This window comes from Mustela nigripes, chromosome 12 (assembly GCF_022355385.1).
Source record: "Mustela nigripes isolate SB6536 chromosome 12, MUSNIG.SB6536, whole genome shotgun sequence".
Lineage (NCBI taxonomy): Eukaryota > Metazoa > Chordata > Mammalia > Carnivora > Mustelidae > Mustela > Mustela nigripes.
Window position 1 is genome coordinate 28,920,424 of NC_081568.1, and position 14,166 is coordinate 28,934,589.

At 40.8% G+C, this 14,166-nt stretch overlaps 1 protein-coding gene across 1 annotated transcript in view; it reads right to left on the reverse strand.

Annotated features, from left to right (window-relative positions):
• CPLANE1 (ciliogenesis and planar polarity effector complex subunit 1) overlaps positions 1-14,166 on the reverse strand; it is a 138,771-nt gene that overhangs the window by 5,399 nt on the left and 119,206 nt on the right. The window contains exons 47-50 of the mRNA XM_059416317.1: positions 4,681-4,846; positions 2,060-2,118; positions 1,436-1,603; positions 591-703 (exon numbers count right to left, since the gene is read on the reverse strand). Coding sequence (XP_059272300.1) covers positions 591-703; positions 1,436-1,603; positions 2,060-2,118; positions 4,681-4,846 — 506 coding nt within the window. The remainder of the gene's footprint in view (positions 1-590; positions 704-1,435; positions 1,604-2,059; positions 2,119-4,680; positions 4,847-14,166) is intronic.

Consider the following 14,166-nt stretch of genomic DNA (forward strand, 5'->3'; position numbering starts at 1 on the left):
TATTTATTTGACAAGCAGAGATCACAAGTAGGCAGAGAGGCAGGCAGAGAGAGATGGGGTGGGAAGCAGGCTCCCCGCTGAGCAGAGAGCCTGATGCAGGGCTTGATCCCAGAACCCTGGGATCATGACCTAAGCTGTAGGCAGAGGCTTTAACCCATTGAGCCACCCAGGCGCCCCAAACATGATATGTCAATATAAGCCTCTTACTATTCCTCTTCTGTGACATCCTGGTATCTATCTAGTCCATCTGATGTCTATAAGAACTTGGCTTGTAAAATGCCTACCTTTTCAGCCAGACACACAAAAAGAAACATATTCCCAAATAAGTCTTAATCTAAATATTGACTGTTCAAATTCTATTATAAAAAGGCCATTCGTTTAAGAAGATTTCTGGAGTCTTCCTATTTCAAAGCGGCAGAAAAAACAAAATCCCAGCACAGGTAAGTCTTTACCAGTCCTGCAACTTGCATTCTGCTGACATGAGAACTGCTTTTCATTAAGATCTCATTTTATTAATGAAAACAAACTCTGGAGACAAGGAGGTCCAAATTATACAAAATTTAAAATTTAAAAAAAGCTTAAATCCTTACCACATGGCCAAGGAAGGCCTTGAGGTTTCCCCTTTCGGATATAACTTGGTCTGGATATATATCCGAATTTTCCAGGTTGATTTACTGGAATATTGTGACCATGTTGATTCTCTCTAAAGTAGAAATTATGTAATTATTATATCCCTAGAATCTTAAACCAGTAATGAGCTATAATTCAGAAGGCCCAAATTCTAGCCCTGATTAATATATTCACTTGACATTGCTTACTCTGTACGTCAGCGGTATGTTTCACATTATAACAATTCTCAACAAGTCATTTTTTGTTTAAACTTAAACTTCATTTGTTTTTTTCAAGGAGACTGTTTTTGGTTATCTGCCCAATTCAAATTATCTATGTATTTGGCAGTTACTTATGTATTTAATACCCTGCTTTATTTTAGAAAAGATTCAAGGGAGTCTCTTGTATTTTGAGTAGACCCCAAACTATACACACACAAGTGACCTGGTTACATGTGGGTTTGTGCTGGGAAGAGAGAGCGGAGAAGTGAGAAGCTGGTGAGGACTAGTTCTACAGGCGGGGAGCCAAGTGGAGGAATGAGGGGAACAGTGAGGCGGCAGACTGCAGAAAAGGAGGAAACAGAATTGAACAGACAGCAGCACTGTGGCAGGTATGCCCAAGTGCTCTGCCTTCTCTAAGAGGTATAATGACATTGTTGTCATTTTCCTTGGTGATTCTATAAACTTATAAAGACCTTGTAATCATAGGACCATGTTTTTCTTTACTTGATTTTCATATTTCTGAGCAACGTAGATGCTCAGAAGCACCACATTCTTCTTACCATGCCTGACCTAATCTTGCGGAATGATATGCCAAACTGTCTCACCTTCTTGGCGAAAGACAATGTTGCTCTTGGGAAAGGGGAGCAGCTCTGGGTTTGTTAGGCAGGGCTTTCTGTGCAGCTGTTGGGAGCTGTACTGACTCAGTTAACAGTTCATTCATCAGACTGTACGCTTGTGAGATCCGCCGACTATAGTGGTCAGAGAGTAGCAATCTTCAGACAAAGAATTAAACAACATTTAATGAAAGAGTCATTTTCAATTCATACCTCTAGAGGGAACGGAATGTTTGAAAGATCACCTAGCATTTTTTTCAAAGCTTTTCAAATGCAAATTCATATTTCAGATTTCTGAAAAACATTGGGTGGAAATTAGTAAAGGTACCTACAGTTGTGGCCCTTTAGGTATTTTCAAAACGTACATACATACCTGGATTGGGAGAGGCAGGACAAGAGAGGCAGTAAAAGTCATCTAATTCAACAGAATAAAAGACATTTGAAAGCAAATTCCTAGAAAGTCTAGTGGAGTCTACTTTCCTTGCAGTTATCTCCCATAATGTTCTGTTAATGGACAAAAAGGGGCTACTGTGAAGACTAGAGTTCCTCAGGCGTAGCCTGCACCTCGGGTGCGCAAACCGGAGAGGGCGCTGGGGGTACCGCTGCCCAGCTCACCTGTCCTTCTCTTTCTTCATCTTCTGTCGCAGCCGGATTTCCCTTGAAGTCATGTAAAACTGCACAAGAAATACCCGGTTAGTCTGTTACTCTTCAGTTCAAATAACTAAGCCTTTTTGATGCATGAAAAACATGAAAATTCCACTAATCAATTTTAATGGGAGCTTAAAACATGGTTTTGCTCTTCAGGAAACAGTGCAGAACACTGTCATATTTGACGAAGCTTCCTATCCCAAACACAAATCATGAAAATGTTAAAGCATCATGTGATTAAAATCTAATTCAGTAAGTGGGAAGCAAAATCTATTTTAGCAGCTAAATTCAGCATTTTATCCAAAGGAGAGAACCTTATCAGCTGCATTTATTTTTCCTTTTTTTTTAAATTTAAATTCAATTAATTGGGGTGCCTGGGTGGCTCAGTGGGTTAAAGCCTCTGCTTTCGGCTCAGGTCATGGTCTCAGGGGCCTGGGATCGAGCCCCGCATCGGGCTCTCTGCTCAGCAGGGAGCCTGCTTCCTCCTCTCTCTCTCTCTGCCTGCCTCTCTGACTACTTCTGATCTGTCAAATAAATAAAAATCTTTAAAAAACAAACAAAAAAAAAACAAAACAAAAAAAACAAAAAAAAAAAAATTCAATTAATTAACATACTATGTCAGCCGCATTTGAAATGGGAAACAACATTTTAAGGATGAAGACACAGACTCTTCATACTCGGTTTTATGGTTGATAGTGTACTTGATCAAGCAGAAAGGAGTCAGACCTTGAAAACTATCATTTTAATGTTTCAAAATGTCTCCCAGCAACCTACTGTAGTATGCTCACTGTGACTTGTAAACTCTTCAAACTTATGCACAGGAGGCAAACTAGTGTCTTATTCCAGAACCCTAAGAATAACTACTGAGTTACTAATGAAGTCAAGTCCTTTTAGACAAAATTATGTATATAAAAATGCACATAGAAGTGCATTCACTCTCTATAGGCCCTACACGGAAGTCGTCAGTAACAAACTAAAGGTCTTATTAATTTCTGATACAAATTCAAATGAAATTTTTAATTACATTAACCCCTCACTAATCTCAATACCTTCACCTGAATAGAAGCTACAAATAAACAGGTGTTTGCACTTGTGGAGGAGAGGTCATGAAGTCGACGAACCAAGCAACGCCAGTGCCCTCAGAGTTAATTTGTTCCAAAATTGGACACGATCCTATCTATCTTGGGTATCTGCTTGGTTGACAGATAGGGCGATACCAGAACCCACCCCCTGTGGGTAGAAGAACACACACATAAACACATACACTTGAAGATCCTAGTCAGGTACCTCAGCAGCCTTGAAGGTCATTAGCCAGGTCTTTAACACTATCCACAAAATGTTCTGTTAATTAACCTCAGGCCACCTCGGTGGCTCAGTTGGTTAAGTACCTGACTCTTGATTTTGATCCAGGTCATGATCTCAGGGTCATGAGATCAAGCCCCATAGTGAAAGATTCTCTCTCTCTCCCTCTCCCTCGCCCCCTCCCTCCAGGTTGTGTGCACGTGCCTGCACTCTCTCTTAAAAGAAAAAAAAATTGATATTAATATCTCCAGACACAGGGTCCTGGGATGGAGCCCCACATCGGGCTCTCTGCTCAGCGGGGAGCCTGCTTCCCTTCCTCTCTCTCTGCCTGCCTCTCTGCCTACTTGTGATCTCTGCTTGTCAAATAAATAAAATCTTTAAAAAAAAAATATCTCCAGACACAAGTAAAGTATGCAATTTACTTAACAGTTCACCTACTTTGCGCCATTTGGTGCTTAAATGTAACAGCTCTGTCTGGGAAATTCACTTTTATAGAACATGTTCCTCTAATGATGCTGAATAAGTACTATATATTTTATCTCAAATTACAAAGTAAAAGATAAACTGTAAGTATAATTCAAATGTAATTTTCATAGTAATGTGCTTATCAAAGTAACAGGACCCTGAGATCAAGACCTGAGCTGAAGGCAGAGGCTTAACCCACTGAGCCACCCAGGCACCCCCATACTCTATTTTTTGTAGATAACTTATGGATACAAAATTGATTTTTTAAATGGCTTTACTACACACACAATTGTTCAACTGCCATTGACTCTGACTGAAAATTAAGGGAAAAGTTCCAATTGGTCACCAATCAGTTAACCTCTTCACTTAGTTAAAATTAGCAAGAGCCATAATTAGCCAGGGGAAGAAAAAGTATTTAAGATAGTTCAACAGAGGGGCACCCAGGTCGCTCAGTTGTTAAGAGTCTGCCTTTGGCTCAAGTCATGATCCCAGGGTCCTGGGATCAAGCCCTGCCTGGGCAGGAAGCCTGCTTTTCCCTCTCCCACTTGCCCTACTTATGTTCCCTCTCTGTCACTCTGCAAATAAATAAATAAATAAATAAAAATCTTTAAAAAAAAAAGAAAGAAAGAAAGTTTAACAGAACATGGCTTATAGAATACCTTGCTACATTTTGTTAATTAACATTTTCTGACAAGTCAAACGGTGACATTTCTATCTAATAAAAATGTATCCAAATTAGGTTAATCCTTTTCTTGAATATTCACCAGGGAAAACTGCACGTACTCGCTGCTAATCCCATCGCCCCGATCCTGCACACTTACTGGGTTGCTCCTTGGGCAGAAAGGGTCATGCTCTCGCCCTCTCCTCTCCGCCAGCTGGTGTAAGTACTCCGCCATTCTTTCCTTGCGTTTTCTTTTCATCCACACCTGAATTTCTCTTCTTTCCTTCTCAGTTCTTTGTGTTCGTCTACCAGAAGAATGCTGAATTCTGAGAAATTTAACAGGCAGGGCATCACTTAATTTTACATTTTTTATGGATCTAAGTAGTATCACAACTAAATACTGTTTATCTGGAAAGGGATTTTTTTTTTTAAGATTTTTCTAAAGTAATTTCTATACCCAGCATGGGGCTTGAACTCACAACCTTGACATCAGGAGTGACACGTGCCACTGACTGAGCCAGCCAAGAGCTTTTTCCTGTTCTCAAAAAGCAGTACACAGGGATGTCTGGGTGGCTCAGTTGGTGAAACGGCTGCCTTCAGCTTAGGTCATGATCCCAGCGTCCTGGGATCGAGTCCCACATCGGGCTCCTTGCTCGGCAGGGAGCCTGCTTCTCCCTCTGCCTCTGCTGCCACTCTGCCTGCCTGTGCTCTCTCTCTCAAATAAATAAAGAAAATCTTAAAAAAAAAAAAAAAAAAAGCAGTACACATTCATGTCCCTATCAGCTTGCTCCAACCTGTTCCCTGAAATCCACTAAAAATTATCTCAGAAAGCTCACCTCCACCACCAACAAAAAGCTCACCAATAGCCTCTTTCTCCCACTGTACTTCTCTAGAACATTAATACAACTGGCCCTTCTTTTCTTTGTTAAACTCCAACATGGGTCATGATCAAACTCTGGAAACACTGCGCAGCCTCCTATGTTGGTTCCTTTCATGTCTGCTCACCTCTTCAATATTAATGTCTTTAAAGGTTCCGTTTTGGACTTCTTCACCAATCATCTACTCCTGGAATACCTCAAACACTTCCAAAACATGCCACAGAGATGACTTCTAAACAGCTGCCCTTAAGGATCTGCCCCCACTTCCGTGTCCACACCGTACTTCCCCCCGGCTGACCTGAGCTAACGACTGGGCATGCGGGCATGTTATGGCTGGCCCACTCCTGCAAGACACAGGACTCCTGTGATGGGCCTCGTTGATGGATGTCTCACCGCTGACCCCGCTGAAACGTCCCTAGAACACCGTATTGCAACACTGCACTTGCTCGACCCTCTCCACTCCTCCTTCCCTCTCCTCCACAGGGTGTGATAATACACTGTGATCTCATGCTTCCCCCACTTCTATGTTTCCCCCCCTTCCCCTCACAGGCCTTTCTCCCAATAAATGTCTTGCACATGCCTTCTGCTTCTCAGATGACATGAACAGACACAAGTAGTACTAAAGAATGGTCCATGAAAACAGGTGGTGTGAGGCAGGGATTTGAAACAGACTCATTACCCAGCACGAAAGGAGAACATCATCCGGAAAGGAAGGTCACTGGTACAAACGATGTGGTTTACACTGAAAACCTGCTTTTCCTTCTGGAAATGTGGATTTGGAATGTGCTAGGAAGAGGCTGCCTACTCAACCAGTCCCCAAGAAAAACTCTGGGAACTGAGGCTCTATAAATGAGTGTCTGTGGTGGACATTATCTCATGTGTGCTGTCACAAACTGCCGCTGAAGGAACTGTGTCCTGTTGAGACCACACTAGGAGAGGTTTCTTAGGAACCTGTGCCTGGTTTCCCTCAGGATTTGCTGCATGCACTCCATTCCCCTTGCTGGTTTTCTTTGAATTCTCTTGTAATAAATTGTGAGTATGACTCTGTGAGTTCTCTAAATCCTCCCAGTCAATCAGTGGACTTAAGGTGATCCTGGGGACCCCTAACACAGGATCAAATCCACACTGGGACTGTAGTCTGACAGCTGTCCCCACTTCCTCTGGCTCGTGCCCCTTTCTCCCTCACAGGTGTTTCCCCAAATAAATCTCTAGCTCACCTAAATCTCATTTTAGCATTTGCTTCTGGGATGACCTAAATCTAATGTGCCAATGAATATTACTGAATATTCTCCTAACACCTTATAACAACTGAAACTACATTCTCTATCTTGCCAAAGAAATCCCCATCAACTCAGTCACTCAAATAGAAAATCATTCTCACTTCCTCCAGGTTTATTCACGATTATTACCCCACATGCTCCATTCTGAACCCCTTCATCTTTAGACTACTAAGTAAGACCTCCCATTGGCTCCCATTTCTAGTTTAAAGCCCTTTGCTGACCGCTTACTGCTTACAGATAAGAAATGGGTGCCTTTGGTCCCGAATCTACAGCCAGCACACCCAGCCAGACCCTCTCTCTCCTTCTACGACATAACTCCAGTCACATCTAATTCCCAGCCCACTTCTGATCATCACTCCTTGGTATTTTATATTCTTGCTGTCTCAAATACCCTTTCTATTATTTATAAGCAACACGAATTTCTATTTGTGCTTTGAAATACAGCTCAAACACAGTAACTAGTGAAGCTGCTGCATTGGACTGACTCTCCCCACAGACTCCCATAGCACACTGATATAATCTGGCCTCATGTCACACTGTTTTTATAGTTCTATCTCCCTTCAAAAATACAAACCATATTTTTATTCTAAACTTGATACTTAATACATTACTGATGAAATATTCATAACATTCATAAGGTTGACTCTCTTATATAAACAAGCCAAGAGGTATATGTATCCCAAGGAAGCATGAGTAGAAGAGCCAGACTTTATTCTATCAGGAACCAGCTCGTGGATCACACGTTGCAAGGAAAAAAAAATTTTAACCTAATATTCTTCTAAGAAAAGCCTATTAAATATGTATTCTAAGGATTAATATTGAGGGCAAAGTATTACAGGGCGCCTGGGTAGCTCATTTGCTTAAGCGGCTGACTCTTGATTTTGGCTCAGTTCATGATCTCAGGGTCATGAGACTGAGCCCTGCATCAGCCTCCACGCTCAGCTCAGAGTCTGCTTGTCCCTCTCCCTCACCCTCTATCCCTCCCCCCACTTGCATGCATGTACACACACACACGTTTTCTCTCTCTCTAAAAATGAATGGGTAAATAAAATGTTAAAAAAAATCTTTAATTACTTCTAAAAAAAAAGGATTAAATTTATGTTGTACTTAAAATGATAAGAGCTTCCAGGGAAGAGTAGGAGAACCCTAAGGCCATCTCATCCCATGGACATGACTAGATAACACTCATATCAGTGTAAATAACCCAGAAAATGATAAAAAACTGGAAGAACAAACTCCATTCACAGCTAAATGTAGAGAAGATGCCATATCAAAGAGGGCAGGAAGGGTGGAGACTCAGTCAGAGGCTAAATGGAACCACAGGACTGTCTGCTGGAGGAAGGGATGCTGCGGGCATGGAGTAGAGAGAAACAGACCCTCACTCTGAGGAGCCCATACAGGAAAGATGAATCCTCATAACATTTGGCTTTGAAAACCACAGGGGCTGAATTCTGCAAGTTCTTATAATCAGAAGGACTTAAAACCTGGAACTTTAAAAATAAGCAGGCTCAGGTCTGGGAAAGCCTGGAGAGAGAGAGGAAACTGAGTCCCTGTTCTTAGTGAGCACAAGAGACAGCCCTCTGGGATACAGCAGAGAAGCAGCAGTTTGAAAATCGCCTGGGACATAGGGGAGGGAGGTCTGTTTACTAACCTCAAAGCCTGTATTGGAGGGGCAAGGATCTTTGGGAGACTTCTCCAAGAACAAAAGACCTGGCAGCCACTATTTCTGTCCCCTGCCCCCCAGTCTAGACACAAGGACACTGCGAGGAACAGCACAACACTGACACCTTCTAACTAACTTGCCAACAGTATACCTGCTCCCATGTTTTCCTGCAGACCCATCGCCTCCAGTCAGGATTCCAACTTGCCTCCAATAGCAAACCTATTCACATCCTGATAACCACACACATCCCAGCCCAGTGCTCTCCTGTGGACTTGGCTCCTCCAATACGCTCTTGGCCAGAGACCATTGAAGCCGTGCAACAAGCTTGGTGTGTGCAAGCGGCTCCAACAGGAGCCAGCAGCACTCCAAAGTGACTCCTGCTCCAGGGAGAGAGAACCACACACAGTGATCAGACTGCAGCCCCAGTGGTGGGGTAGAGGCAGACAGGGGATCTGATTATAGGACCTGCCCACCAACAAAATCTTCTCTGGGGACAACAAAAGGAAAGTGCCCTGCACTTTGGTGCTCCTGCATCTCTCGCAAACACTTGGTCTGACTCAACTCAAGCCCAAGGGGACCCCAGACTGGCCCACTAACAACCCAGGGACCACACCCTGTCCACAACAGGTAAAGAAAGACATTATAGATAACTGGACTGAAGGAAAAAGTGGCTCAGCCACAACATCAGGGCACGTGCAACACACAGAGGAGATGCCCCTGAAGCACCAGGTGCTGGTGATCAGGGCCACTGCACTGCAGGGCATGACAACACGTTGTCTTCAGAAAGCAAGGCGGGAGATAGAGCTGACTTCCCTAACACAGAAAAACAGTTACAGAGAGTTAGACAAAATGAGGACACAGAGGAATATGTCTCAAATGAAAGAACAGAACAGAGTCACAGGAAGAAACTTATGTGAAATGGACATAGTAATATGACTGAAAGAGAACTTAAAATAGTGGTCAAAAAGATGCTCTCTGAAAAAAGAGTGAAGGACATCAGCAAGACCCTTAACAAAGAGATGGAAAACATAGAACCAATCAGAGATGAATAACCCAATAAATGAAATTAAAAACACAGCAGATGGAAAGAATAGTAGACTAGAGGACATAGAAAAATGGATCAACAACTTGGAGGACAGAATAATGGAAAGCAGTCAAGTTGAACAGTAAGAGAAAAAAAAGTAATACAAAATAAAAACAGTTTTCGGGCCTCAGCAACACCATCAAGTGTAGTAACATTTGCATTATAAGGATCCCAGAAGGAGAAGACAGAGAAAAGGGAGCAGAAAATTTACTTCGACAAAATAGTATCTAAAAACTTCCCAATGCTGGAGAGGGAAACAAATTCATATCCAGTAGGCACAGAAATCCCCCAACAAAATCATCTCAAGGAGGTCCACACCAAGACACATAGTAATTAAGATAGCAAAAAGTAGTGATAAAGAGAATTTTTAAAGCAGCAAGAGAAAAGAAAATAGTTACATACAAGGAAAACCTCATAAGGCAATCATATGATTTTTCAGCAGAAACAGGGCAGGTCAGAAAAAAGTGCAATGATGTATTCAAAGGGCTGAAAGGAAAAAAAAACCCTGCAGCCAAGAATACTCCATTCAGCAAGGCTATCATTCAGAATAGGAGAGATAAAGAGTTACCCAAACAAACAAAATTTAAAAGAATTCATGACCACTAAACCAGCCTTGTAAGAAATGTCAGGCGCCTGGGTGGCTCAGTGGGTTAAGCCCCTGCCTTTGGCTCAGGTCGTGATCCCGTAGTCCTGAGATTGAGTCCTACATCAGGCTCCCAGCTCCATGCTCTCTTGCTCTGTCTCTCTCTTTCTCTCAAATAAATAAATGAAATCTTAAAAAAAAAGAAAGAAAGAAAGAAAGAAAAATGTTAAAGGAGACTCTTCAAGTGGAAAGGAAAAATTGTAAGGAGTAAGAAAAGTAGGAAGTCCAAAAATAATAAAAATAAGTATATGTATAAAAATCAGTCAAGGAACTCACAAAATAAAAATAAAAGGATGTAAAGTATAACACCATACACCTAATACATAGGAGGTGGGAAGAAGAGTAAAGAATGGGTTCAAACTGAAGCACCTGCCAACTTCATATAGACTGCTATATGCATAAGATGTTACATACAGGGGCGCCTGGGTGGCTCAGAGGATTAAGCCTCTGCCTTCAGCTCAAGTCATGTTCTCAGGGTCCTGAGATCAAGCCCCACATCGGGCTCCTGCTCAGCGGGGAGCCTACTTTCCCCCTCTCTCTGCTTGCTTCTCTGCCTACTTGTGATCTCTGTCAAATAAATAAACAAAATATTAAAAAAAAAAAAAGATGTTACATACAAACCGAATGGTAACCACAAATGATAAAGCAATAACAGATATACAAAAATAAAAAGAAAGAAATCCAAATATATCACCAAAGTCAGCAAACCATGAGAGAAGAGAGCAAAAGAAAGAAATAGAGAAGCAGCACAAACACAACCATAAAACAAGTAACAAAATAGCAATAAGTACATATCCATCAATAATTACTTTGAATATAAATTGACAAAACACACCAATCAAAGATACAGGGTAACAGAATGGATAAAAAAGCAAGACCCATCTATATGCTGCCTACAAGAGACTCATTCCAGACCTAAGAAACATGCAGACTGAAAGTCAAGGGATGGAAAAGAATTTATCATAAAAATTGGAAGCAAAAAGAAAGCTGGGATAGCTTATAAAATACATATAAAAGCTTATAAAATACTTACAAAAGACAAAATAGACTTATTTTTTCCTTTTATCTAAGATTTTAATTATTCACTTGAGACAGACAGAGATATATATAGAGAGAGAATAAGCAGGGGAGAGGGAGAGGGAAAAGCAGACTCCCCATCAAGCTGGGAGCATGACATGGAGCTCAATCCCAGGATCCAGAGATTATGACCTGAGATGAAGGCAGATGCTTACCATCTGGACCACCCAGATGCCCCCAAAATAAACTTTAAAACAAAATTTATAACAAGAGACAAAGAAGGACACCATATAATCATAAAGGGAAGAATCCAACAAGAAGATACACAATTGTAAATGTTTATGCACCCAACATGGGAGCACCTAAATACATAAAGGAGTGAATAACAAACACAAAGGAAGTAATCAATAGTAATACAGTAATAGCAGGGGACTTTACATCCCACTTACATCAGTGGATAGATCATCCAAACAGAAAATCAAGAAAACAGTGGCTCTGAATGACACTTTGGACCAGATGGATCTAACAAATATATCCAGAACATTCCATCCTAAAACAGCAAAATGCACATTCTTTTCAAGTACACATGGAAAATTCTCCAGAATAGATCACATATTAGGCTACTAAACAGGTCTTAACAAATTAAAAAAGATCAAATTCATACCATGCATCTTTTCTGACCACAACAATATGAAACTAGAAATCAACCAGAAGAAAAAATCTGGAAAGAGCATAAATACATGGCAGTTAAATAAAATGCTTCTGAACATGAATAGGTCAACAAAGAAATCAAAACATACATGGGATACATATGAAAGTGAAAACACAATGGTTGCAAATCTTTGGGATGTAGCAAAAGCTGTTCCAAGATAGAATTTTATAGCAATATAAGCCTACCTCAAAAAGGAAGAAAAATTTCAAATAAACTCCTAAAGGAACTAAAAAAAGAAGAACAAACAAAACCCAAAACCAGTAGAAGGAAGGAAATTACAAAGATTAGAGCAATAATAAAGAAACAGAAACTAAAAATCAAAAGACTAGATCAATGAAACCAGAAGTTGTTTTTTTGTTTTTACGATTTTATTTATTTACTTGAGAGAAAGAGTGAGAGAGAGCACGAGAGCAGGGTGAGGGGCAGAGGGAGAAGCAGATTCCCTGCTGCAGGGGGCCTGATGTGGGGCTCAACCCTAGCACTTCGGGACCATAACCTGAGCCGAAGGCAGACACTTAACCAACTGAGCCACTCAGGTGCTCCCAGAAGCTGGTTCTTCAAAAAGGTCAACAAAATTGATAAAACTTCAGTCAGATTCAACAACAACAACAACAACAACAAAAAGAGAGAGAGAGAGACAGAGAAAGAGATAACTCAAATAAACAAAAGGAGAAATGAAAGAGGAGAAACATAACCATCACCACAGTAAGAGAATATTATATGCCAACAAACTGGACAACCAACAAAAGAAAGAGAAGAATTCCTAGAAACATAAAACCTCCCAAAACTGAAACAGGAAGAATTGGAAAATTTGAGCAGACTGACTACCAGCAATGAAATTGAATCTATAATCAAAAAACTTCCAACAAGGGACACCTGGGTGGCTCAGTTGATTGAGCAACTGCCTTCGGCTCAGGTCATGATCCTGGAGTCCTGGGATCGAGTCCCACGTTGGGCTCCCTGCTCGGCGGGGAGTCTGCTTCTCCTGCTGACCTCTCTACTCTCATACTCTCTCTCTCTCAAATAAATAAATAAAATCTTAAAAAAAAAAAAAAAGAATTCTCCTAGGGACTTTTTCAAGTCCCCCATACTTAAAAAAACAAAAACAAAAACAAAAAAAACTTCCAACAAACAAAAGTCCATGACCAGACAACTTCACAGATAAATTCTACCAAACATGTACAGAAGAGTTAGTATGTATTCTTCTCAAACTATTCCAAAATATAAAAGAGGAAGGAAAGCTTCCAAATTAATTCTATAGGGCCATCATTACCTTGATACCCAAACCAGATAAACATACTACAAAAAAAGAGAACTACTATGGCACCTGGGTGGGCTCAGTTGATTAAGTATCTGACTTTTGATTTCAGCTCAGGTCATGATCTTGGGGGTTGTGAGAATGAGTCCTGCATTGGGCTCCATGCTCAGCGGGAGTCTGCCTAAGATTCTCTCTCTTCCTATCCCTCTGCCCCTCCCTGTCATGCTTTCTCTCTAAAATAATAAATAAACAAATCTTTAAAGATTTTTTTTTTTAATTTCACAGACAGAGATAGGCAGAGAGGCAGGCAGAGAGAGAGAGAGAGAGGGAAGCAGGCTCCCAGCCGAGCAGGGAGCCCTATGCAGGGCTCGATCGCAGGACCTTGGGATCATGACTGAGCCAAAGGCAGAGGCTTTAACCCACTGAGCCACCCAAGTGCCCCTAAACAAATCTTTATAAAGAGAGAATTACAGGGCAATATCTCTGATGAACAGGTGCAAAAATCCTCAACAAAATATTAATTAGCAAACCAAAGTAATAATACATTAAAAAAATCATTTACCACAATAAAGTGGGATTAATTCCAAGGACGTAAGGGTGGCTCAATATCTGCAAATCAATAAATGTGATACATCACATCAACAAGAGAAAGGATTAAAAAAAAAAGATCATTTCAATGGATGCAGAAAAAACATGTGACAAAGTATAACATCCATGCATGACAAAAACCTTCAATGAAATAGGATTAGAGGAAACATACCTCAACATAATTAAGGCCATATATGAAAAACTCACAGCTAATGTCATACTCAATGGTAAGAAACTTGAGAGCTTTTCCCCTAAGATCAGAACAAGACGAAGATGTCCATTCTCACCACTTGCATTCAACATAGTACTGGAAGTCCTAGCCACACAATTACACAAGAAAAAGGGAAAAAAGTATCCAAATTGGCAAGGAAGAAATAAAACTTTCAGTATTTGCAGAAGACATGATACGATATATAGGAAGTCCTACAGACTCCACCAAAAAACTAGAACTGATCATTTAATTCAGTAAGATGCAATCAATATATAGAAATTCATTACATTTCTATATACTAGTAATGAAGTA